At 36.6% G+C, this 27275-nt stretch overlaps 1 protein-coding gene across 1 annotated transcript in view; it reads left to right on the forward strand.

Annotated features, from left to right (window-relative positions):
• LOC150101399 (protein sel-1 homolog 1-like) overlaps positions 1-27275 on the forward strand; it is a 279247-nt gene that overhangs the window by 227641 nt on the left and 24331 nt on the right. Inside the window, exons 16-17 of the mRNA XM_090400935.1 lie at positions 3234-3308; positions 13534-13706. Of these exons, the coding sequence (XP_090257061.1) occupies positions 3234-3308; positions 13534-13706 (248 nt within the window). The remainder of the gene's footprint in view (positions 1-3233; positions 3309-13533; positions 13707-27275) is intronic.

Consider the following 27275-nt stretch of genomic DNA (forward strand, 5'->3'; position numbering starts at 1 on the left):
TTTGGCTGTGGTGCAAGCCTATGCACCTAATCTGGAGTCAGAATATTTGTCTTCCTAGAGGAAGTGGATGCTGCTTTTGACAGGCTGACAGACATGGAATCAGTCCTGTTAATGGGTGACTTCAATGCACATGTTGGAACAGATGACCAAACATGGAGGGGGTGTGGTTGGGAGGAACGGCACCCCTGACCTTAACGCAAATGGGTTGAAATTATTGGACTTCTGCTGTACTAACAGCTTGTCGATAATGAATACCTTCTTCCAGCACCGAGAAGTCCATAAGTATACCTGGTACAGGGATACACTAGAACAAAGGTCTCTGATTGACTTCTTTATAGTCTCAGCAGACCTATTTTCCTCAGTGTTGGATGTTTATGTGAGAAGAGGGGACAGAACTGTCAACTGACCACCACCTTGTTGTGTGCACTCTACGGCTTCAGAAACCAGATGCTACCATCAATGCTGGTAGGCCTAAGAAGCTATACCACGTGAAATGGGAGACATTGGAAAATGAGGCTGTGAGGAAGAATTTTGCAGATGACATTTCCTCCAGGTTCAAAGAGATTCCCAAGCATACTGCAGATGTTGAGGAGGAGTGGAAGCTGTTCAGAACAGCTGTCACTGCCTCTGCACTCTCATGCTGTGGCAGAAAGCGGCTTGGCGTGGTAATGGGCAGTGAGAAAAGGACACCTTGGTGGAACCAAGAAGTCCAAAAAAACTGTCCGGGCAAAAAAGGAGTCCTATCTAACATGGCTTAGGGTCAGGTCACCTGAGATGCATTTGCGGTATGCTGAGGCACGAAAAGCTGCTGCTGAAGCAAAGCAAAAGGCTTGGGAATCCTTTGGAGAAAGATAAGACTCATTCTATGCAAATGCAAACAAAGTATTCTGGCAGACCATCCTCCGCCTTCGAGGGAGGAAATCGTGCACAGCAAGGGCAATTAAGGCCTCTGATGATGCACTTTTAACAACCGAGAAGGATATCCTCCACAGATGGAGGGAATACTTTCAGAGCCTTCTTAACCCGGGTGGCCCAGCAGTTGTGGACATCCAAGAGGTGCAGATCACGGCAGTGACTAGTCTCACAGCAGAAGAGGTCCATTTAGCAATAAAATCGCTAGAATCAGGCAAGGCTGCTGGCGATGATGAAATTTGGCCCGAAATGCTAAAAGCCTTAAATCGAGACTGTGTTCTCTGGCTGACTCGAGTGTGTCAGGCTGCTTGGATATCTGGGCGAGCACCAAAGCAAAGGCAGACAGGCATAATAATACCAGTCTTCAAGGAGGGAGACCAGAAGGATTGCAGTAACTATCGTGGCATCTCTCTGCTCAGCCTGCCTGGGAAAGTGTATGCTAAGTGCTTGGAAAGACGGTGCAGGAGCATAGTTGAGTCAAAGTTCCAGGAAGAACAATGTGGCTTTCGTCCTGGTAGAAGCACAACTGCTCAAATTTTCACTTTAAGGCAAGTCTTTGAGAAATCTTGGGAATTGGCCAAGAATGTCTACACATGTTTTGTGGACTTGGAGAAGGCATATGACCGGGTTCCTTGACCGGGTTTGGGATACGCTTTGGCAAGTGGTACAGGAGTATGGAGTGGATGGCCAACTCTTAGCTGCCATCAAGTCCCTGTATGAATGCCCAGAGTTTTGTGTCAGGGTAAACAGCACAAAAGTCTGAACCTTTGACAGTCTCCGTTGCCCTCTGCCAAGGGTGTGTGTTCTGTCATCCCCTCCTTTTCATAATATTTATAGACTGGATTGATACTCACAGCCAAGGCAGTGAGTGTGTCAGAATTGGAAGATGTAGCATTGAATGTCTGCTTTTTTGCAGATGACCTAGTTCTAGATGTAATTATCTCATCATCTCAACCTTTTTTGTTTTTTCTTTGTTTCCATTATTACTGCTAATTTGATATTTCTTTCTATTAGAGTTTTGTCTAGATCTTGATATTCGTGTTGCATACTCCTGACATAAGTAGTAACATTCCAGAAATTCTTGTTTATTTTCATTCTTTTTTCCTTTCCTTATCATTCTCATATCTGTTAACCTGTCTGAGTCATTTTCCAGTGACAGTCCAGTTACTTCTTTCCTGAGACATTGAAGTAAAAAATTATTCATCTTGGTAACTGGCCATTTGCAGCCTAGTTTGGTGGTAGGGCTGCCATCTTTGGGTCTTCAAACTTATCCTAACTCTCCCTTCTCTCATTTCTTCCTGACCAAGCTTCCCACTGGTGTTAGTACCCAATCTTCCACTTGGTTGCTCAGGTTCCACTATGTGGAGGTGAGAGTTGGATTGGTGAGGAGAGGCTAGGTGATCCTACTTGAGAGGATCATATATTGTGCCATCTCCCCTTGAACCCCCACATTTAATTTCCTCTCCTTCATTGCATCACTATTTCTTCATTTTTAAATGTCAATATGTTAAATCTTCCTAATTATTAATTTTCATTCTGGTTTATATCATATACCATTTATATCCATCCAGCTTTGATTCCTTTGCTTCAGTAAAATAGCTGTTAAATAAATCCATTAGTGGCTTGCTGGGTTTGTTGCAGCTTCACCAGAGCCTTCGGGGATCCCAATGGATTTTCACCCATTAGGCATCTCTACTGATTCCTCTATGACCTCATACATGTCCTTTCAGTTTAGATGTGGGATTTCTATCTGGGGAAGAAGGGAGGGAGGGAGAGAGAGAGAGAGAGGAAAAAAAAATCTGGAATGCAAGTTGGACACTAACAATACTGCCACCTGCTGTAGCATTGTTATGGTGTCCAACTTGCACTGCAGTTTTTTTAACAATCAAAATATTCGATTAGAGACACTTCTTAATTAATAAGGCTAAATGTGATTTTTCTTTCCCATTAAGAGCACCAAAGAATGACAAAATATTTCATGTTAATATAATTAAACAGAATTCTGCAAGGAAGCTTTTTTTTTTGGCAGCAGTGCAAGAAATGCTGGAACAAGTGCATACATGAAGAAAGAATGTGTCTAGGGTATTAGACATGGTTTACAGTTTTAGGCTTAATTCTTTTTTTTTTTTTTTGATCAGACAAGTTACACAAATCGCACATTAATATATTGATTGAAATTATAAAATTAATAAAAATATTGACTGTCATATTTTTAGTTCTTGCGATCTTCATTATATACATATTAGAAATGAAGATCAAGAGAAGATCAGTATATTATCTATATATTGATAAAGGTAATATTTTGTATGACATATTTTTAGGTGAATCTGAGCTGTTTCCTAAGAATGAAACTTATTCACGTGCTCTAATGTATTGGAATAGAGCAGCATCTCAAGGTATGTACTTGTACCTCTTCTATTTCTTTCCCCTATCTCCATTAAACTACATGAAAAGTATCTAGTGAATTTAATAATATGGTTAAATGAAACTTATTTAACATGGTGCACAATTCAATAATTATTCAGTTATTGAATTGTGCACCATTATTCCAAGTGAGCAGAAAGCGCTGCCATCACCATGTAAAGATTTTGGTGAATTTTTCCTCATATGTAGTAGGCTTATCTCAGAATTCACATCATGCCTTCCATCATGAACTATATCTGGAATAATCCTGTGATAATAGTCAGATTAGCCACAAGTTACTTTACTTGGAACTTGTAAATAGCTCTCTCTCTCTCTCACACACACAAAACCATGGCCGATCTTTGATTAATTTTTAGATGAAAATGAGCTAAGTTTCTGTTAAAGAAATAATTTTTATCATAGGATGATAAAAATGATGATGATAATAATCACTTTCCTGTTATGTACACTCAAGGGATATTCAGGCTACTATGACAGCACTACATAATTAAGATTATATTATTTATAATCTCCTATCAACAGTTTTCCTCCAAATTATTCTATTACTTGTCATTGCTCGAATATTGTCATATTTAGTGTTTCATTCATCTAAGGCACTTCCTACTGAATCAGTCCACCTAGACCAGTGATGGAACCTTATTTATCCAAGTGTGTCAAACTTTTTTTTTTTTTTAAATATTGACGTTGTTGATGTGCCATTTGCATACATGCATTATAAATGTAACTACATAATCATAGATGGCGACTTATACATATCATATTAAGCTATTTATTTAATAGGACATTGATATAAAATCTATGAATTCATATTATATCTCACAATCATTTCCTACTCTAATAGTAGAGTAGGAAATGATTGTGAGACATACAAAAATATTTTGGGAAAATTTGGAGAAAAGAGCAAAGCTAATAATAATGGCAAATATCTGTTGGATTTCTGCTCAGGACATGGACTGGTTATTACTAACACCATGTTCCAACATAAAAATGTGCACAAATTCACATGGAGAGAAGAGGCTAGGAATAAGAAAAGTCTCATTGACTATGTTATTGTTGATAGTGATGTTTTCTCCCTGGTGCAGGACACCAGAGTGTACAGAGGATTTGAAATTGGAAGTGATCACTATTTAGTCTTGAGCAGGATAAAATTGAATTTCATATTGAAAAGAATAACATGTAAGAAAGTTTTAAAGCGAATAAAAGTTGAGCAGCTCTCAGATGTAAACTGTAGACTAAAATACAGAAATATTATTGAAAAGAAAATGAAAGAGTTTGAGAACAGGAATCAAACCTTGGAGATTCAGTGGCAAACGCTGAGAAAAACATTGATTGATTCTGCCAGAGAGGCATGTGGTGAGGTTGTGTGCAAAGATAAAAAAATCAGAACTCCCTGGTGGACACAGGAAGTTAAAGAGGCAGTGAAGGAAAAGAAGAAAGCATATCAAAAGTTCCTGGCAAATAAGTCAGCTTTTACTCTTACAGAATACAGAGACAAATGTAAGAAAGCTAAACAGTGTGTAAAACTAGCTAAACAAAAGTCATGGGAGGACTTTGGCAAGAATATAGAAAATAAATATCAAGAAGGTGGCAAAATATTCTGGAGGTTGTTGAAGAAGCTTAGGAATGGAGGAAAGAGTGCTGTAAAAGGAATTAGAGATGATAAAGGTGAAATGAAAACAGGAGAAAAAGATATCCTTGAAGTATGGAGTAATTACTTTGAAAAACTGCTAAATGAAACAAGCAGTGATGACAGCACAGTGATAAAAAACACTGACCAGGCAAGCAGTCAGGAATACATATCCATACTTGAAGTAGAAAAAGCCATCAAAGGCTTGAAATGTGGAAAGGCAGCAGGAGTAGATGATATTCGACCAGAAATGCTGAAGTATGGTGGTATAAGAGTCTTACAGTGGCTGCAATGCATAGTTCAGAAAGCCTGGACAGAGGGACGAATTCCCGATGATTGGAGTAGAGCTCTCATAGTACCCATATATAAAAAGGGAAATAAAACTGAATGTGAGAATTACAGAGGTATTTCCCTACTGAGTGTTCCTGGCAAGATCTATGCAAGTATACTTGAGAAACGGTTGAGAAGAATTGTGGAAGAAAAGCTTGGTGAAGAACAAGCTGGATTCAGGCCAAATAGAGGCTGTCAGGATCAGATCTTCACTTTACGACAAATAGTCGAGAAAGCATGGGAATATAACAAAGATCTGTATTTAAGTTTTGTCGATTTGGAAAAGGCATATGACAAGGTGCCAAGAGAGAAGCTATTCAATACGCTGCAGTTATATGGTGTCAATGGGGCATTATATCAAGCAATACTTAGTCTTTATTTGAGTTGTGAGTCAGCAGTTAGAATTGAAGGAAGTACAGGAAGATGGTTTAATGTTAAATCTGGTGTGAGACAAGGATGTACATTATCCCCTCTGTTATTCATTATCTATATGGATCACATTATGAAGGAATGTGGTATTAAACCTGATATCAAAATTGGAGATGTTAATGTCAGCTCTTTGCTTTATGCGGATGATGTTATACTTCTAAATAAATCCGCTACAAGTCTGCAAGATTCTCTCACTAAATTGAATAGCTGTTGTAATAGATATGGTATGAAGGTCAGCAACAAAAAGACAAAGACAATGAAAATAGGCAGAATCATTGAAAATGTCAACTGTGTTGTGAATGGAGAACCTGTGGAACAAGTAAAACATTTCAGCTACTTAGGCACAATTTTTACTGAAGATGGTAAACTAAATATAGAAATAGACAACAGAATCAGCAAAGCTGGTATCGTGGGAAGTCAATTGAATAAATTCATATGGAATAAGAAAGAAATTAGTCGGAACACTAAATTAGCTGTATACAAGACTGTGTTCAAACCAATTTTAACTTATGGATCTGAGAGCTGGGTCAGAAGTAAAACACTTGACCAAAGACTAGAGACCGCAGATGTGAGAGTCCTGAGAAAGATTAGAGGCGTGAACAGATGGCATCAATGGCAATATCATATTAAAAATGAGGATATTAGGAAAGAACTTGACATTGTCAGCATCCAGGAATGCGTTAGCAGAGCTAATCTCAGATGGTATGGTCACTTAAATAGAATGGGAGAGGAAAGATTAGCAAAACAAGTGTTCTCTGCCAGGTTGGTAGGAAAACGACCCAGAGGAAGACCAAGATATAGGTGGATTGATACGGTACAAAGTGCCTTAGACGATAGAAATATAAGATCTGATAATGTTGGCGTCTTGACAAGTAACAGACTGATTTGGAGGAAAATTGTAGATAGGAAGTTAGTAACGATGTAATTTTTTCATGTAGTACTGTCATATCCTGTACACCCCTTGAGGGTACATGGCAGGAATTTGATGATGATGATGATGATGAATTCATATTATACAATTAATTTAATAAACTGAAATTACAAACTTACATTACATTTAATGACTTTTCTGTTGCTGACTAAAGTTCTTTCAACTAACAAACCTACCTTCGCCTTAACTGATAGCGATCTTACAAGATTTATCGCAGTTTTTTCATCACAATACCAATATTTTTCAACATCCAAGGTTTGTCACCTGAAACCCTCAGGTGTGTCAGTGCTGACATGCGTGTCATAGGTTCGCCATCACTGACATAGAACTTGGTCTTCCTCTGTCTTTTTCCTGCCATCTTAGCATCAAACCCTGTTTTGCTAACATTTCCTGTACCATTCTCTATAATTGGCCATACCACCTTAAATTAGCCCTGCTGCACATTCTTGAATGCAAACAATGTCAAATTCCTTCCTGCAAATGATATTAAAGCGACTGATATAACTACAAGAAAGAACATATCTTAAAACTCTTTTTAAGATATCCATGATGAAATTATTAGAATTATTATTAATATTATTTCATCAAATTATTACAATTTGATGAAACCCGTGTTTCATCAAATTGTAATAATTTGTTCTTTTTCTTTTAGAATGTATAAGAAGACAAAATTAATTAATTTTTGTTCTAAGTGTTTATCTGCCCCTCTCCCTCATATTTTGAAAAATTAAAGATGGCAGCTTAAACTTACATGAAATAAATTTATTAGCTGTAAAATTTTTGCTTAAGTATTGTAGGCATCTTCAGTTCAAAATCAATAATGGGAAATAAATTAAATTACAAGAAAAAGAATCAATTTCAAAAAGCATTAGTAGGACAACAAATGGTTGGTAAATCCCTAATTATTAAAAAAACAAAAAAATTGTATGTGTGTGAGATCAGAAGGCTATCATATCCGTTGAAGTTCAGTCAGTGTAGAACAGCCTCACAATTCTCCTTATATAACCACTCTATAAGGAATCCACTTATATGTAAAAGTTTAGTTTTCTTCCAAAAGACTATGTTTAGTTGATATGGCATGTTCTGCTAAGCCAGACTGCTCAAGGGTTCAGTATACTGGATATAAGATTTATGTACGTGATAATGGATGGCTGTACATCTGCCAGACTGTCCAAAGATTACCAGCTGTATACCACATTAATGGTGTAAATGGTCGGTTGCACCATTGTAATATTTTTATTCCCTATTTGTATTATTGTGTTATCTCTTTATTTATAATTCTTTAGGTATATATATATTTTCCACCTTTCTACTTGTCCTGACAGTCGTTTTCCGAGTCCTTAATATGTTGCTTGATTTAGTCTACTACTGTTAATCCTTTCATTCAACTTTAATCCTCCCCTTTCTCAAGGTCGTAATTATGCTTCACGTGCTCAAAATTTTAAAACTAAGGAAGTGCCTCTGGCTGAGTCAATTCCTTTGTCCGTACTACTGGCGTCTTTCTATATTGAATTCTGAAAAATTTATTTTTTTTATATTGGCTGCGCCATCAGAATTCACAGATAAGATTTAGAATATCCTTCCAAAGAAAAAAAAAACACTCAACAAAACATGGAACTTTCTTTCTTATACTTATCGCTAAGTTGAGCAACAAAAATATACTATTTTTCAGTCATGGCTACTTATCTCTCTAGGTCACTTAGGTTTGAATTTTTTATGAGAAGTGCATTGGTACATAGGAATCAGGCAAGTTAGTTGACAAACAATTTATTCATACTAATTGAATGTAAATAAAATAATAAAAGTTAACACTAAGCACACAAATTTTCTCAGACTCTATACTTCTACAGTAAGATATGCTTGGAATTTCAAATAATCCACCTAGTTCAACAGTCCTCTCTTAAACAACTAGTCTAAGGTATAATTGAGCCTTCACTTAGTCAGACATAGAGCAAACTTACATATACTATACATTAGGCAGGCTTAGCTACTAAACAATATTTAGCATATTACATTTTCACCTTATCACAATGGTTACCTAAATACCTTCAGTCCTGAAGTAATGCCAATATTAAAACTTTAGAGCAATCTGTCACAATTTCTGTTTCTAGTTAAATTCTATATAATAGACCTTACTTGGTATATAGTCGTCTAGTCCACAATGGAAGATTCTTGAAATCACTATTTTCTGCTCCGTTTCAATCGTGGTTGCACACACGGATACCTTTTCCGAGATTGATGAAGGTATTTCCTCTTTCTGAGATCATCAGGAAACTTGGCAGCTGGAAATCTGGAACTGACTTTCTTCAATACTCAAATGAATCATCTCGCACTTCGGGCGTCTGTTGGCTGGAACGTGGATCCCCGACCTTGAATTGGCATGACATACTCGAACTGGGAGCCAGAACAGAACTTGGGCGAAGGCGAACTTATCCTGCCACGAACATCGAAATGACCTCTTTCCCTATGTGGCCATCCACCAGACAATGACTGACATCCACTACGGCTCACAAAAAACCCATGGCAACTACAACGACGAACTACGGCAAGAACTACTTCCGATGATGATGATGACCCCCTGACTTTTTTTTTTCTCCGTCCCCTTTTTGAGCTGCTCAATCGACCTTGGGCCCTGCTACTCTTCTATTCTCTTGAACATTATTAGAGGTCTATTCCCCCCCCCCCCACTTTTTGGTTGCTGCGTTAAGGCAGGAAACCCTGTACATGATTGACCTTTGTGAGTGTGAAAGCCTAAGGTCATATTCTTAATCCTGTCAGATTATTTCTTTGTCTTAACAATCTATTGTTATTTCATTCAGACAATTTTTCTTTGTCTTTTTGTTGTACAGCAATTCAGAATTAAAGTTAAATATTAACTAAAATTACAAGTATATTAGATTAATTTGAATTCCTAACTAAAATCGATATAGAAAGAATCTAATTTAAATTTTCTCTATATACAAGATTTTACAATGGAATGGTACTCCAAGAGATTGATGAGAGCTAGGGACTTGAGTGTGTTAGTGGATATTGAGTTGAAATTCACAGGGCACATTGCTAAGGTGTCCAAGACAGTACATAGGATTACTTGGTTATTGAAGAACACACTAACATCCAGAGATATTCCTCTTTATAAGGCGTTGATACTTTCACATCTGGGTTACTGTGCTCAAGTCTGGTTGCTTGGATTCCTTGGAGATGAGGAAGTTTTTGAGAAAGTTCAGAGGAGAGTGACTAAGGTGGTGAGTGATTTAAAAACATACTCCCTGCATTGATAGATTGAGAATTTGGGATTACAGAGGTTCATTGATTGATAGGAGGAGAAGAGGGGATATGATAGAAACATTTAACTTACTAAAAGGTTTTTATAAGATTAATGCAGGAGAAATATTTCGGCTGTGTGATAGTGATGGAAGAACAAGAAGTCGTGCCTGGAAATTAAGGAAGAATGTAGTTAACAAGGGTGTGAAATCTAGATTTTTTGCTTGGAGAGTGGTGAATGAATGAAATGCATTGCCTGACTCAGCTGTGAGTGCTTGGTCTGTTAATGAATTCAAGAAGAGGTATGATAGATATTGTTTTGATAGTTTGGGTCTCACACGATGAGTCTTCTGACTCCATGGAGATACCCATATAATAATAATAATAAAGTAAGGCAAACCATATGAGCAGGGGATCTGGTAGACATCTGGAATCCTGAGTGGAGAAAACTTGTCTTTAGGTGAAGAAAGAAAGGTAGAAATCTTCCTGAAACAAAAGGATATGATAATATAGGTATTATTTCTGGCAAAATTCCCATGTTACTCCTCTTAAAAACTATTAATTTCACAGCTATTTTGCCTGCTTTTGTTTAGGAGTGTCCCTTTTTAATGTCATTGGCTTTTTACTCAAGAAATCATAGGGCATTACGATGTATTTTAGAGACAAATCTATGCAGAATGATAGAAAAAGAAAATTCGCACATACCTTTTTTTGGATGTTGTTGGTTGTCTTCTTTCTGCAATGTGCATACTTCTGCTGTTGGGCTGTTAAAAGGGGGGGGGGTTGAGGCAAAGTGGAAGAATTAATTTGGAAAAACCTGTTTTTTTTTTAATATAATATATACATATATTATTAATTTTAAGGGTGCTTTTTTTGGAGGGGGAAGAGATGACAGAGGGGGCTGAAAAATTGATTTTTTTTTTTTTTTTAATCAGGGGATGAGTTTATAGGAAAAGGGGTTGGGGATATGGTAATTAAGAGGCTTTTAGAACTGTAGCAATACATTCAAAAATTCCTTCAATATATGGGAATGGGATCAGAGTAATATCTTCAGGAGATTGAGCGACTGGTGGCATAAAGCTGCTAAAGGCTTTCTTAATAAAGAATTCATTAAAGCCATTATTCATAAAATCAGATTTGATATATTTAAATTCTTGCTGTAAAAGGCCTTCAGTGGAAGATAGATTATGTGCACAATGTAATAAGTTCTTAATAGTTCCAACGTTTTTAGCTGGAATGATAAGTAGCATGGATATAATTATTAGTATGAGTTTCTTTTCTAAAAACTGGAAATTGTAAACTACCATCTGGTTGATGAAGAATTAAATTATCTAAAAAGGCTGATTGATCATTTTTCTCTTCTAAGGTAAACCGAATTCTCAAATGAAGCTTATTTATTTTTGAAATGAATACAGTCAACCCTCCTATAACATGATTAATTCGTACCGCGTTATATGGAAACCGTGTTATAAGAAACTCGGATTTAACGTGCAAACCAGGTTAATTCGTGCCGCATTATATGGAAACCGTATACCACGTTATATGGAACCACGCTATAAGAAACTCAGAATTAGTACGAATCAGATTGATTCGTACCGCGTTATATGGGAACCACATTGAGTGAAACTCGGAAGTAAGTAAAATCGCTTGTTAATCAGTTTGATTCGTTCTGCGTTGTATGAAAATTGCATTCTCAGAGCGTCAAGTTACAGTGCATACGGTTGTGGAAAAAATTTTACAAACACAAAAGGCAAGATAATATGTTAAGTACAATAAAATTATCTTTATTGAATCGAATGGTTCATACAAGGAAGTGATAAAAAAAAAAATCAAACTAAAACTAAACTAAACAAAAAAACTGTTTTCCAACAAAACCAAGAAAATTATGTAAAATTGTGTAACATAATTTCATGTGTATTGAACGCTTTTAACACTCATCCTCGCTTTCAAATATGAGTGGCCTAACTCTTCGTCTTTTAATGGGCCAAATGTCTTCCTCACTTGACAAATCTTCATGTTGATTTTCAATCGTAGCTTTTTTTTCTAACTGTACTAAAACTGTACTATTATTATATTACGACAAATAAAAAAATATTACCTACAGTATTGTGTAATGTCCAATTACGATAACACAAATTAAGCGAGCAAATGGCACTTTATTGAACACTAATCGTGATATGTACGTCTGCACGGATTTACAGACAGTTTCCTACTAAGTTGCACTTAAAATTGATGACAAAGTGGGTGGTTGCAACAGCGAAAGTTCGGCAGCGCTATTGGATAAAAAAAATTCATGCAAATACGCAACAGCCAATCATACGGTCTATTTTAAGCATTAAAACAGAGCACCGTGAACAATCTCGCATCGTTTCTTCGCTTATAGGGGAATTCCCTGATAACTGAAATTGGAAAATGGTGATGTACCTTCACCAAAAAGAAGGAAATTCCCTGTTAATTTCAACTGTAAAAATTTAACACATAGATAAATTCATGCTATAGAGAATCTTCTTAAACCAATTAAGTTGATGGAATGTTGTTGAACGGAAACCGCGTTATAGGAGGGCTGTCGCAATTTTGGCTCCGCGTTATATGGAAACCGTGTTATAAGAGTACCGCGTTGTAGGAGGGTTGACTGTAGTTTCAAATCTGATGGTGAACCATTCCATATTGCAAAAAATCATCTACATATCTATACCATACTGTAGGTTTAGAAGAAATGTCTTTAATGAGACAATCTTCGAAATGCTCCATGCAGTAATTGGCAAGAGGAGAAAGAGATAGGCCTATCCATAGCTGTGCTGTCAATCTGATGGTATAATTTGTTTTGTACACTGAAATTTTCCTCCAGATATTATCAAACTTTTTTTTTTACTTTGTAATCCACTCTGGTTATTTCAGTGTACAAGACAGATTATATCAACAATAAAGCTTTTCATCTGTACCAAATCAATAATCTCGCTATATTTATGTTTTCTAGACATGGAATATCACTACTCATTGCATAGTTAGCATAATCACTAACATTTGAACAGCATGCCTTTGATCAATATTAGGATATAAGTGGCATGATCACATTCCTAATGTCATCCTTGAAGAAAACCCACAGAAACCTTTTAATAGAAATTTAGAAAAGTCAAGTGTGAGTTGGTTGAGATGCCAACTTTGACATTCATCCTCGCCCTTTCTCTCTACAAATCAACTCATTACTTAGCTTTCTTATATTTTTTCTGTAGTACTTGCTAGGAACTTGCAATATGCTTCCTTCTTTAAAATCTTTCTTGTGCTCTTGCTGTTTACATAGCAAAGTAATGGAAACAGGAAGAATACCAAAAGCCTATCAAGTTTTGTTAATATATATCAGATTCTTTTTAAAGATGAAGATTGTGCACCAACAGTAATTTTGCATTTGCCACATAATACAACAATTTGGACACCTTCATTTGATAGACTATTTTCCATGAGTTGTATGCATTTCGCTGTATATATATTTCCCTACTCATAGCTGAATAAACATGAGCCTTCTCTCCATAATTGTGTGATTTTTGAATGTTAGATTTATTTTAAATGATGCTTCTGTTAATTTTCTTCATGGTCAGATGATAATGTGTGATTTTTATAGGATATTCAGTAGCCCAGGTGAAGCTTGGAGATTATCATTATTATGGATATGGAACTGGAGTAGATTACATGACTGCTGCTGCCCATTACAGAATGGCTTCAGAGCAGCAGCACAATGCTCAGGCTATGTTTAATTTAGGATATATGCATGAACATGGACTTGGTATGAAACAGGTAAGACTTTCATTGTTTCATGCAAATAATGAAAATATATTAATGTATCTTAACATTCAAGTACATCTATAATCATTAATCCATAAAACATAATATAAAAAATTTGGTATCATAAGCAGTGATGCATATTCTGTGAACCAGCATAGCATAAGTCGACCATATTTGGAGGAGAAAAAAAAGAAACCAAACAAAAATAGGAATCCAAACTATTTCATCTGTTTTTGATATATGGATATTTACCCTTGATATTTGCTTTCCCTTTTCTGAAAATTCTGATCATCATCATCATCATCATGAATATCAAGGATTTAGGCCTAGAGTGGCCTGTTCTGGCCTTAGAAGTCATCATTGAATCTTTTAAGATGACATCCTAGTTTTCTTTTTCCTAATGGTCTGTACTTTAAGGCTTGATTTGGTAATCTTTTTGTTTTCATTCTTTGAACGTGTTCCATCCATTTATGTTTATATTTTTTAATTTTTTCTATTACTGATTCTTGGTTTAATTCCTTCATAATTTCTGGTTTTCTTTTGTGATCAAATAGAGTATACTTTGCAGTTTTTCTCATAAACTTCATTTTGGCTGTTATTAATCTTTGTTTGTCTTTTTTGTTTTATTGTCCAGATTTCACCTTCACACATTAGGACTGGTAGGGCTAATGTATTGTATACTTTTAGTCTGGTTTGTTTTTGAACTAGGTTTGGTTTGCAACCTGTTATTTTTAAATATTTTGCAATTTTTAGGTTTATATCTTCTTTATTTTCATATGTAATCATACCACCTAGTTAGTAAATGTTCACCTGTTCTAAAATCTTGTTTTATATTACTATTTTAGTTCTTACTGGATCTTGTCCTTTAAAGTGTTGATGTTATCATTCCATAACATTGGCTCATTTAGATTTAAAATAGCTTTCTGTAAGTTATCTTCAGAATTTTTAATTATTATTTGGTCATCGGCAAAAAGGAGAGTGTTTAAGTTCACAGTAGGAGAAAGTTTAATACCTTGATGGAAATTTTTGTTCTGTTTTATTATTATTTCATTTAAGTAGGTATTAAAAAGAGTTGCTGAAAGGGGACATCCCTGTTGGACTCCTTGGTTTATCTCTCTCATATATGATAGCTCATGATTTAATCTTATTTGTATTTGATTATTTTCATATATACTTATGATAGCTTTTAGAATATTATTTGATATTTGTGTTTCTTTTAATATGTTAAATAAAATGCTTCTTTTAACTTTGTCAAATGCTTTTTTAGAAAATCTGATGTATTCTAAAAATAGCGATAGAAATTTTTTTTTCTCTTGGTTATAAATTAAATTAAAAAAGCCAAGAAATTTTATTCTTGTTTAATCCTTTATCCAAATATACAAAGTTTCACGTGAATTATCTTCATGACTAGGTACTTGTATATAGAATCCAGTGACTTCACATTAATTGCTTTAGTATTCTTTCAGGCGTGTATACGAGGATGGCCATTACCAATACTTAGACGAGTTATCAAGGTTGAAATAATGCAGAAGTCACATATTTTCCATATTCAAGTGGTGAGAGAGTGTGATATCTTGGTGTTTCTTCTGGGTCTGGCTTCCACTGATATATACCTAATTAAAGGGTAAAATCAGTCTTGGTAGTGGTTCTGCCCATAATGAATAGCATTATATACATCCAAAAGGAGATGTGTGCTTGACATTTTGGGATACAAAGGCAATTTATGTGAAGTCATTGGCTTCTGTATACAAGTAGCCTAGTTCTGAAGATACTTCATGTAACTTTGTTGCTCATACTTGAATAAAGGATTAAACAAAAATATTATTTTTTGGGTTATTTCATTTAATTTACAACCAAGTGACAACTAGCTCTAATTTCAGGGTATTTATTATTATTAAGAGACCTCCAGGGAGGCCACATACTTATTCTTGAATTCATTCACACTGCTTGCACTTGCAATATCCAATGGCAATCCATTCCAATCACGCACCACCCTCTGAGAGAAAAATCTAGTCCTTACCCCCTTCTTAGTGGCCTTCATTCTCACCTTCCAAGGATGCCCTCTCATCCTTTTCCCACCCACCATAAAATTGAAAAATTTCATCAATTGAAATCCTGTATGACCCTTTCAGAAGTTTGTAAGACTCAATCATATCTTCCCTCTTTCTCCTATTTGCTAGTGTCTGCAGTCTACAAATTCTCAATCTGTCTTCATAATCAGTGTTCCACAATCGTGATATCATTTTTAACACTCTTCTTTGTACTCTCTCCAATATATCAGAATCGCAATGGAAACCAGGAGACTAGATCTGCGCACAATAACATCCTTATTTTTACATGCGAACGTTCGTTTCAGCATTGCAATTATCTTTTGAGGTGCATTTGCAATCTTTGCTACATGGCCCTGAACTTCAACTTCCTATTTACTAACACTCCAAGATCCCTAGCCTGATCAGTTTCTTCTAGCATAATCCCACCAATACAATACAATATTGGATATCTAATCACACCGAAGTGAAATGACTTCACATTTACTGACATTGAATTGACATCCGTTTTCCCATGCCCACAGTTCCAGCCTATTCAAATCATTCTGCAGGTGCTGCATATCAGCAGCATTCCTGATTACCCTGCCTATCTTTGCATTATCAGCAAATAGCTGTGTGTCACTTGTCAAATCCTTCCCAATATCATTAATGTACAGATTGAATAACAGTGGACCAAGCACTGATCCTTGTGGTATACCACTAGTTACCTTAAATCTTGCAGACTCGCATCCTATGTATACCACTTTTTGATATCTGTCAGTCAGCCATCCTCTTATCCATACTAATATTCTATAACTCAAACCCATTTTCTCCAATTTATGCAACAGTCTGCCATGCTCTATTAGCTCCATTCCCCTTGTCTAGTTCAATGGTAACATTGTTATATTGTGAGCAAGTTGCTAAAACATGACCTTCCCTTAGTAAATCCATGTTGTTCATGCAAAGTAGAGATTCACTGTTAACCCATTTCTGAATGCGAGCCCTAACCAATTTTTCCAAAATCTTCACCACCACTCCTGAGATACTAATCGGTCGATAGTTGAATACATCGGTCTTTGCAGCACCCTTGTGCAATGGAATTACCATACATTCCTTCCATTCCTGAGGAATCTTCCCTGTTCTGAGACTCATATTAAACAGCCTGGTCAAAGCAATGGCCAGTTCAGCTGAACTGGCCCTCTTTTAGCACATTTGCTGATATCCCATCAGTCTCTATTGCTGAATTCTTATGCAATTTGTGCAACAGCTCTATACCTCGTCCTCATACACCTGCATTTCTTCACTAGAAGAGGTAACAGTGAGCTCAATGTTTCATACACCAGGTTGATAGCTTTTAACTAAACGGGCACTCATTAACTGAATAACATCTTCTGCATCTGTAACCCTCACACCATTAGGATTTAGAAGAGTTATTCTTTTGTATTCATTCTTTCTTTTACTTGCAGCATATCGGTAGAATTCTTTTGGATTGTCTTTAGCACGCAGAGCCAGTTTCTTTTCATATTCAGACTTTGCTTTCCATACAACAGTTGTAACTATTCTAGTCTGCTGCTTATAATGTTCATAACGGACGTCATCTTTATGCAAATAGTATTCCTTCCACATCGTCCTTTTCTTATGAATCTCTTACTTAATAAGATTACACATCCATTTGACTCCTACTCTATTTATTCTTTGAACTCTCGGGACACATTCTGATATTATATCATTCAAGTGATTCTAGGAAAATTCACCGTAAGAAAAATTCTGCGTAAGACATTTTGCATTATTTGAAAATAGTGGAAATTAAAAGAGATAATGCATAAATAATTAACCTCTTTGCTGCAGATTGTCAATTCAACAAATCCATCAGTAACATCGCTCATTGGAAGAAATGCTAATGCTGTGAAGCATTTAATTTTCATGTTGAATTCAGCATCTGTTTGATGGTGTAACTTCAAACCAATGGTAACAATTTTTTGATAAAGATTTTCTACCATATGAAATAAACAACCTGTTATAGTTGTTGATGTAAATATGTTAGAAAAAGTGTTGATAGTTGCTTTTTCGAATTCAGCCATTAATGTTTCAGGATCTAATGATGAACATAAGCTCTTTAATTCACTGAATAATCTGCTGTAAGTTAATTCTGGTTTGCCAGAAAGCAAAGCAAAAAGCTGCCATAGAATCCTTAGGGGATCTCATGCCAGTCCCAAGCCTGGATTAAGGCGGAGGGTCGGTCAGATGAGTGTCGATGCTCTGACTGTAAAGAAAAAACACAAATTGTTATCTGATGGCTATATGATCAACAGCTACAACATGCTGGCTCAGACATTGCCCTAATCAACAAGGTCTGCGATACCAATTGAGCAACCGAAGTTGGATCGATAAGTGGGATACTGAAAGGGAACAAACTGAAACTAGCAGAACTACTATCAGTAGGAACGTGGAATGTACGGACCACTTTGGATGTCAGAAAAACTAGTATTACTTTGTTAGGAAATGAAGCGATATCGGTGTGATATACTAGGACTGGCAGAGATGTGATGGACATCATCAGGAGAGATAAATGGATCTGAAGTCATATGGTCATGGCATAATGACACGAAGCAGGAGTTGGCTTCCTTCTTAACACGAGCACTGTTAGTCTACAAACCAGTCAATGAACGAGTCATAGCAGCAAGATTTTGAGCAAAACCATTTAATATATCAATAGTCCAGATATATGCACCCACATCTGACAGCATAGATGGGGATATTGACTTATTTAACAGAGATCTAACAGAGACAATAGAAACAATACCAAAGCAAGATATACTAATTATTGAAGAAGATTGGAATGCCCAAATCAGAATAGATAATGATGGTTGGGAAAGAGTCATGGGAAAATATGGTTTTGGAGAAAGAAATGAACAAGGTGAAAAAATGTTAGAATTTGCTGTGGACTACAAGATGATTATCTGTAACAAGATTTCAGCAAAAGGAGTGTAGAAAATGTATGTGGCAATCAAATGATGGGAAAACCAAGAACGTGATTGAAATGATTAAAAGAAGATGGATAACGTCAGTACAGCAGTGTCGAACTTTTCAATGAGCAGATATGGACTCAGATCATAGTATAGTGATTGCAAACATCAAGTTGAAATTAAAAAGAAAATATAAATCTCTCATCAGAAACAAAGAGATATAGCAAGAATAAGCAAAGCAGAAATAGGAAGAAGGTACAGAACAATGTTAGAAAAGAAATTTCAAAGTGTGGACAAAGAAAAAATATTCAAATTTAAGAGTGAAAGGAATAATGAAAGCAATAGAAGATGCGGTTAAAGAAACAGTACCAAAAGAAGAGAAGATCGAGAAGAAATGAATTAGACAAGAAACACTGAAGGTAATACAGGAGGAAACAATGTTGAAAATAAGAAGGGATGCATCAGAACAAATAGAGGAGTATAGAAGAAAGTGTAATGAGGTGAAAAAAGCAGTCAGAATGGATAAGATAAAATGGTTCGAAGCCCAATGCAATAATATAGAACAGTACTAGGGAGGTGTACAAAATGATTAGAACCATTAATAAAAGGTTGCAACCAAAACAGACCACAGTTAAAGATGAAAAAGGCAAAGTATTGATGAATAAAGATAAAATTGTACAGTGATGGACAAGATACTGTAGTGAGTTATATGGGGGAAAAAAAACAACTAGATTTAGATAGTGTTGGGAAACTGACTGAAGAATTGAAGCAGATCTCACTACCAGGTAATGAGTATGATATGGAATTGCTCGATTGGTATCGCAGACTTTGTTGATCTGAGGAACGTCCAAGCACTGTCGATATTCTTTCCATCCAGCAACTGATCCCATTCAACTGAACTCAGTATATGCCTCAGTTGGTCATAATTTCCTGCTTTGTAGTTCAGCATGTAACCTTTTCTGAATGGAACATTCATAAATTTAGTCACTTCCCAAGTGAGTACCGCATGATCAGTGTCACCAACCGGAGACAGAATAGTTAAATCTTAACTGAAATGTTTGACCTCTGACACTATAATCAAATCTAACTCTTTGACCTCAAGTTCCTTCTGTTACATGCTGCTTGAGGAAGTTGTCCTGCAACAGCTCAATAAATTCATTTTCATTCTTCTCATGAGATTCTACTACCTAATCAATATTTGGATAATTAAAGTCTCCCGTTATGATTACACTTTTCGCGCTCATCTTTTCTATTTGGTGATGCATTCTTCATCACTAGCAACCGATCCACCAGGTCTGTAACAGCACCCCACTATGTAATTAGTCTTGTTAGATTTCACCTCACACCAGATGACTTCAAACTCACAGCCACATGAAATATTGTTTGTAGTAATACTACAATCATAGGTCTCAACTCTAACTGGATTCAAGTCATCCAATATCATTAGCAGCATGACCCCTTCTCTCCTATCCTTCCTAAAAATGCTGTACCCTTGACACTCGATACCAGTAGGTCTGATTCTGATAGCCAGGTCTCACTAATACCTACAATCTGATGTCGCAACATATTGACTAAGGCAACAAACTCTATCCCTTTGTTTCTGATACTCCTAGCATTTGTGTACACACATAATAATCTATGTGTTTGTTCTTTTGTATTGTCTTGTCTGCAATGTGCCTGACATAGGTGGACAACTTGCAGATCTGTATTATTCTCTAATGCCTTACACATGTAGACATCTTTGCACAGATTGATGTGTCCGAACCGGACAAACACAAATTTTAATAGTATTTTAATAATAAAGTGTCACACCTTCTGACAACTTGTTAACTCAATTCGAGGTTAACTTCAAATTGAGATTTTGGTATTTGAGGTGACTCATTCAGAATTATTCATTCTGACTTTAATGACTTTGGGTTCGAGGCTTCTCCAGAGATAAGTGCGCTAGTTACTAGATTTATTCCACTTTTCTGTTTTTCTTTCTTTTTTTATTTTTATATCCTCTCTTAAACTTAGAATTTAGGATTGCTTTACGAACTTTAAATAGATGATTCTCAGTGGGAAGGCCTAAAGTCAGGGCAGGAGTTTGCACTGTTCAGAAGGTTTCATGACTTCTTGCAAACGAAATAGTCTGATTGACTCCAGGTTGAACTTGAGAGGTCAACAACCACTCTGGTGTCACATTCTGGCCCATATTTAACCCAGGAAACAGCTGAAGAACAAGATGGGTTCTATGAAGTGAGAAGGAAAAAATGAAAAACTGCAACCCCCATGGAAGAAGAAACAAACAGATATAAGAAAAGAGTTCCTCCTGTTATCCTGTGAGCCAAGGATCAATCGATGGAAGTGGCTTCGGCCCTCAAAAACTGTAAATTAAATTTTATTGAAGCCAGGAACATGGATGAGGGGATCTGAATATACCCAGAGATGGTAGCCCACTACTGTGAACTTAACTTTTAGACAATTAAAATGTTCATTACAACATGTTCATTTTAAAAAGTGAAAAAAACTTCAAGGTGGTATTGTGCAGTGCTATAGAATCTGTCACCACTTAGGAAGTAATTGGTAACCTCCAAAACTGCAGACTAAACCCTATTAAAGTTTATCTGCTCCGAGCAAATAAATGGTCAATGCCTCTTTGCTTAATGGAAATCAGCAAACAATATTGTGAAATCTGTGATCTAAAAACAGTTTGCTGCCCACTTGCATTGCTGCTGCAAGACCAATTTCAGCTATGTTAAATATGCATTAAGAAAACCACACAATGGCTTCCTGCAAAAAAAAAACATCAAAAACAGGCAGCTGAATGTGCCATGCCAACTGCAGCAGACTACATTCTGCCAACTACAAAGGCTGTAAGCAATACTTGGCAATCCAAATTCAACAAAAGAAAACTTAAAAGCCTCACCAACAACTCCACAGGCACCCACAGCAAATGTGACCCCCAATGGCCCAACAAACCACCCAAACACGTGTCTTGTATGCAAAGATGGTGACTTCAAGACCTGTGGAAAAACTGAATCCTAATGCCCAACCAAATCCAGCAAAGCTAGTCATAGCAGCCACTCTGGGTGAAATGTTAATTGAGTTCAGCAAAGCAAACCCTAGCTAAGACTCCACAAACAAGTTTGTGAGACATTCACAAACAGTTCTTACTGCACTAGTTGATGGTTAACAAATGTAGGTAGCCAGATATCCAATCTCTCTACAGATTGTGTTCTGGAATACCAATGGTCTAGGAAACAATGTGGGAACTACAAGAATTTACAACATGTTACAGTGTTGAGATAATCCATCTAAAACAGCGTGCACCTTTGATCAACCGACAACTCAAGCTCAGTAACTATGTTTTATACCAAAATGATAGATCCAACCCAGGAAATGGGTGGCACAGCCATATTTGTCAAGCCCATTTACAATGAAATTGTAAATCCTGACACTACCAACATAGAAATCATGGGAGTGGAGTTCCAAACTACAAATGCAGGTTCCTTGAAAATATACTCCATATATAACTCTCCAAGCAAACAGTTACTGGAAGCAGACTTGACTGAAATTCTAGACACAAACAAATCAGTACTAGCAGGAGATCTGAATTCTAGGCACACAGCCTGGAACAGCAGAACTTCAAATCAAAATGATAGAACCTTCAATGACTTTGCTGCCACCAGGAACACAGTGATCATAGATTCTCCAGAACCCATGTACTACATTGTGGCAGGACTTCCTAATGATATAATATAGCAGTACTGCAAAATATAGCGCATCAATACCAAATAGGTGCAATAGACGATCTCAGCTCTGACTACAACCTAGTTTCACTCCAATTGAAAATATTCCAAACAGGTTCCAACTGTCAGCTGAAGAAAACTGACTGCTTTACACGGATTTGTTGCCTCAGTTCCTGCCATCGACTCAAAGGAAAAAAAATTGATAACTTGGTTTTGAGCTTAGAAAAGCAGATACAACTGCATTAACAGTGCCACCACGTATGTGCCATGCACAAACCCCAACCGATTTCTGGATAAGATTAAAAACCTGATCTGTGAAAAGATCAGAACCAGGTACCAATAGTCCAGAATGTTCCTCCCAGAAGTCTGATGTATGTTTAAAAGCTATCAAAATCAACAGTGGGAGACAGAACTGCAGTCCTTAAACACAGAAGCCCAGATGCTCTGAAAAATGACCAAAGCTCTACACACAGATTGTAAACCTCTCCCACAAATCCACGGTGAATGTCGTCTGGTTTAGTTTATCATGATGTAGACAAAGTCGAAGCCTTTGCTGAGAAGCAGTGTAGTCCAAACTACATCCATGCAGAGCAATATCTCTATCATCTGGGGTACATTGTTCGCTATAATGCGCAGAGAACATAAACTTCATCCAGCTGATATCACTTGCTGAGGTACATGAAATCATCAAAGTTAAGAATAGAAAAGCAGCAGGTCCAGATGGGATTTCTGACAAACATCAAATGCCTGACGCATAAAGCCATAATGCATAAGCTATACAGCAGCTTGTTGTTGCTGTTATTAAAGATATCACTACTTTCCTGCATGATGGAAAGTAGCAGATAATCTTAATCCCAAAACCAGGAAAAGCATTACACTTCCCTAAAACTATTTCCCAGTCAGCCTGATGATGCTTTCCTGCCTAGGAAAAATAGCTGAGAGAGTAAAGGTAATGCTAATAAGACTGCAGAGAGTCACAAAAGAATTAAATCTCATCCTAGATGAGCAATTTGGTTTCTTGAAGAACAACTTCTCAGCGTCGGGGAAAACATCTTGTATGACTGGTCAAACTTACCAAATTGTACCTCAGCAATTGGAGACTGAGTGAAAGTACAGAGAATTAGGTTGTCTGAATGCAGCATCACAGCAGATATCTTCCAGGGCTCTCTGCTATCATCTCTACTCTATACCATCTATGTGGCTGACATGCAATGCATAGTTGCCACCACAGTGGCCTATGCAGATGATAGTACAATAATGGTCTGCTCCTTGCAACCTAGGTTGGCAACTGAAAAACTGCAAAATGCAGTCTCAGTACTAGAACAATAGTTCAAAAAATGGAAAATTGATCTTAATGCAGACAAGAGTGCTGCAGTGCTATTCACAACTTTGCCATGGAGGGCGAAGTTGTTGTGGTTGGGCCCTGTCCGCTATTCCATGGCAACCAGTAGCCAAACAATTAGGAGTACAACTAGATAAAGGGCTTTATTTTACAACTCATACCGATCATGTCAGCTCGAAAGCACATAGGACAATAGGGCAACTATACCCACTGCGGAATTGTCATAGCTGACTAAGCACAGAACTTGAACTGCTGCTAAACAAGATGCTGATCAGGCTAGTCCTGATACTCCACTTACCTACATGGAGTCATGCAGCAGATTCAACATTGGCAAACTGCAGACAATCCAAACAAGTGTTTACGAATAGCATTGAACACACCATTGTTCAGTGCAGCTTCACTGGGAAGCCAATATCCCTGAGATCAAAAATTTCCTATGTGAAAGGGCTGCAAAATTCTTTGCAAACACTGCTATCCACCCTAACCCGCTAATCTGCCAAGTGGCATATTGCAGCGAACATGATTTTGCAAATAGAAATATCACAAAACCATACTGAACAGGTGTTTTAAAACCCACTTCCAGAAGCTCAAAATGGGCAAGCCAAAGGCTTAATAATATTCCTAGCTTGTTACAATCTATCACCTAGTGGGAGACTAAAACAAATATTTCAGGACAAACATTCCAAAAAATCATACCAAACCATTTTTTTAAGGAGAGAAAAAATAAAAAATCAAGTCAATGGTCCACAATGGGCAAGCCAAGTGCTCAATAATCTTCCATAATCCTGAAACTTCATTGCAAATCTGACAAAGGGATAAAGGACCACCAGGTCCAATCAATCCATGTTGTTAGAACAGTTAACCTTGGTATCTCTTCTGGATCTAGCTCCCACTGATGACACTTATTAATGTTCGTCTATGGATTTGCTTGCTTCTTGGGGGAGTAGAGAGACTGCTCGGTGGTGGGCTTTGCCTTTCACTGAGTGGAGCCACTGCTGAGTTTCCTGTCCTGGAGTTATTCAGGGCAGTAGTGATAATTTAGTAGCAATCCTTTAGGATCACTCAGCAAGTTTAGATCTTGTTGATCACTCAGAGTTTTTGGAGAGGTATCTCCCACACTTTTTAACATACCTCAGTAAAATTCAAAACCAGTCAGGATATTGACCCTGCCATAATGTATAGCATTATACACATTCAAAAGGATGTGTGCTTTGCATTATGGGATAATAAGGCAGTTAATGTGAAGTCTGGCTTCTGTATGCAAGTAGCCTAGTGATGAATTGTTTGCTTACACTTGGATATAAAATTAAATAAGAATATAATTTCTGCTTTTTGTAAGCCAAAAATAGCTATCTAACTACCAGAAAATTAATTAGTTCAGTCATCATAATCACTGCTCTTTTGTTGCATGTGCAAAATCAAGAATTTTTGCAAGGATGGCTTCATATATGAGGTCACTTGCCTTGAACCAAAGCTAGGAAACTGGGAGGAGACCTCCTTGTAACCTTTTAAGGAATGCAGAGATCTGAGTAGAGTTTCTGACCTAATGTCCAGTCCTCATCTTCTCATGCTGTACTCTATTAGTAGGTATCTACCTGGATACTGAACAAATAAGGATTAGCTGGTACTTTGAGATTTTGCTGACTAAATTCAATTCTTATTGACTTAAAACAAAATGATTGTCTAACATAATGAAATTTTATGTCTACTGAAGCATCACTTGGTTAAGCAAGACCTCCCCCCCTCCCCCATTATTGTTTTCATCATGGAACCAGGACAGAAATCAGCGAAAAGTTAGTTGCTGGAACAGACCTCAACTCAACATTAGTAGAGTTCAACATCTACATAAAAGAAATGGAACTGGCAAAAGAATTGGTTAAGTACTAGATTGGTAAAATAAGTGTTAATGAACAAAGAAGACAAAAAAACAAGTGAGATTTTTGTTGCAAATACAAGATTTTATATTCAGTAGTTAAATATGAGGATGATCTTCTTGAGTTTCAGGCAGCATCTAGTAGTGATGTTGGCAAATGTCAGAATGGGGAATTGGGCAATGAAACATCTATCTGTGGTTCCATAGAAGGAACCACAGATGGATGTTTCAAAGCTGACACAAAGAGAAATGGAATGGTGGTCCCTGTTGGAGAACTAAACAGCAGAGTAGAAAATTATTACCTGACATATAGAAATATTAGGGAAAATTTGGAGAAAATAGTAAAGCAAATAATTCTAAGTACTTGCTGTATTTCTCTTCAGGACATAGACTAGTCATTATTAATGCCATGTTCCAACATAAGATTTGCATAAATTCACATGGAGAGAAGACCCAAAAAATAAGTCATATTGACCTTGTTATTGTTGAGAGTACATTTTAATGCTGGTTGATGACAGGATTTGTGTCCTCAATATAGAAATACAGAAGATTTTCATCATGCTCATTTAGTTTAAGCATGATGAAATTGAATATCATTATGAAAAAGTGGTGTAAGAAAGTTTTTAAAATAAAGTTGAATAGCTTTAAGAGATAATTGTAGACTCTGATTCAGCCAGAGGCATGTTGTAGAAAAAGAACTTCATGGTGGACTCAGGAAATCAAGGAAAATGAGTAGCCATAGTATTCAACACAAAATATGAGGCTAATCTTCTTGAATGGCAGGCAGTCTCAAGTAGAGTGATGTGGGCAAATACGAGAATGGGGAACTGGACAATGAGACTTATTTGTGCCATGGTCCCACAGAAGGTTCCACTAAGGTAGAAGTGGAGGAATTTTTTGAGTGAAAAAGGAAAAGTTGGCCCTTGTTGGGAATCTAAATAGCAGAGTAGAAAATGATTGTCAGACATACAAAAATATTTTGAGAAAATTTGGAGAAAACAGCAAAGCTAATAATAATGGCAAATATCTGTTGGATTTCTGCTCAGGACATGGACTGGTTATTACTAACACCATCTTCCAACATAAAAATTTGCACAAATTCACATGGAGAGAAGAGGCAAGGAATAAGAAAAGTCTCATTGACTATGCTATTGTTGATAGTGATGTTTTCTCCTTGGTGCAGGAGACCAGAGTGTACAGAGGATTTGAAATTGGAAGTGATCACTATTTAGGCTTGAGCAAGATAAAATTGAATTTCATATTGAAAAGAATAACATGTAAGAAAGTTTTAAAGTGAATAAAAGTTGAGCAGCTCTCAGATGTAAACTATAGACTAAAATACACAAAGATTATTGAAGAAAAAATGAAAGAGTTTGAGAACAGGAACCAAACCTTGGAGATTAGTGACAAACCTTGAAAAAAAACCCTGATTGATTCAGCTAGAGATGCATGCGGTTGAAGTTGTCTGCTAGGATAGAAAAATTAGAACTCCATGGTGGACACTGGAAGTTAAAGAAACAATGAAGGAAAAGAAGAAAACATATCAAAAGTTCCTGGCAAATAAGTCAGCTTGTGCTCTTAGAGAATACAGAGACAAATGTAAGAAAGCTAAACACTGTGTAAAACTAGCTAAACAAAAGTC

The sequence above is a fragment of the Typopeltis vanoorti genome, chromosome 11 (assembly GCF_054136105.1).
Source record: "Typopeltis vanoorti isolate ZY-2024b chromosome 11, IOZ_Tvanoo_1.0, whole genome shotgun sequence".
Taxonomy (NCBI): domain Eukaryota; kingdom Metazoa; phylum Arthropoda; class Arachnida; order Uropygi; family Thelyphonidae; genus Typopeltis; species Typopeltis vanoorti.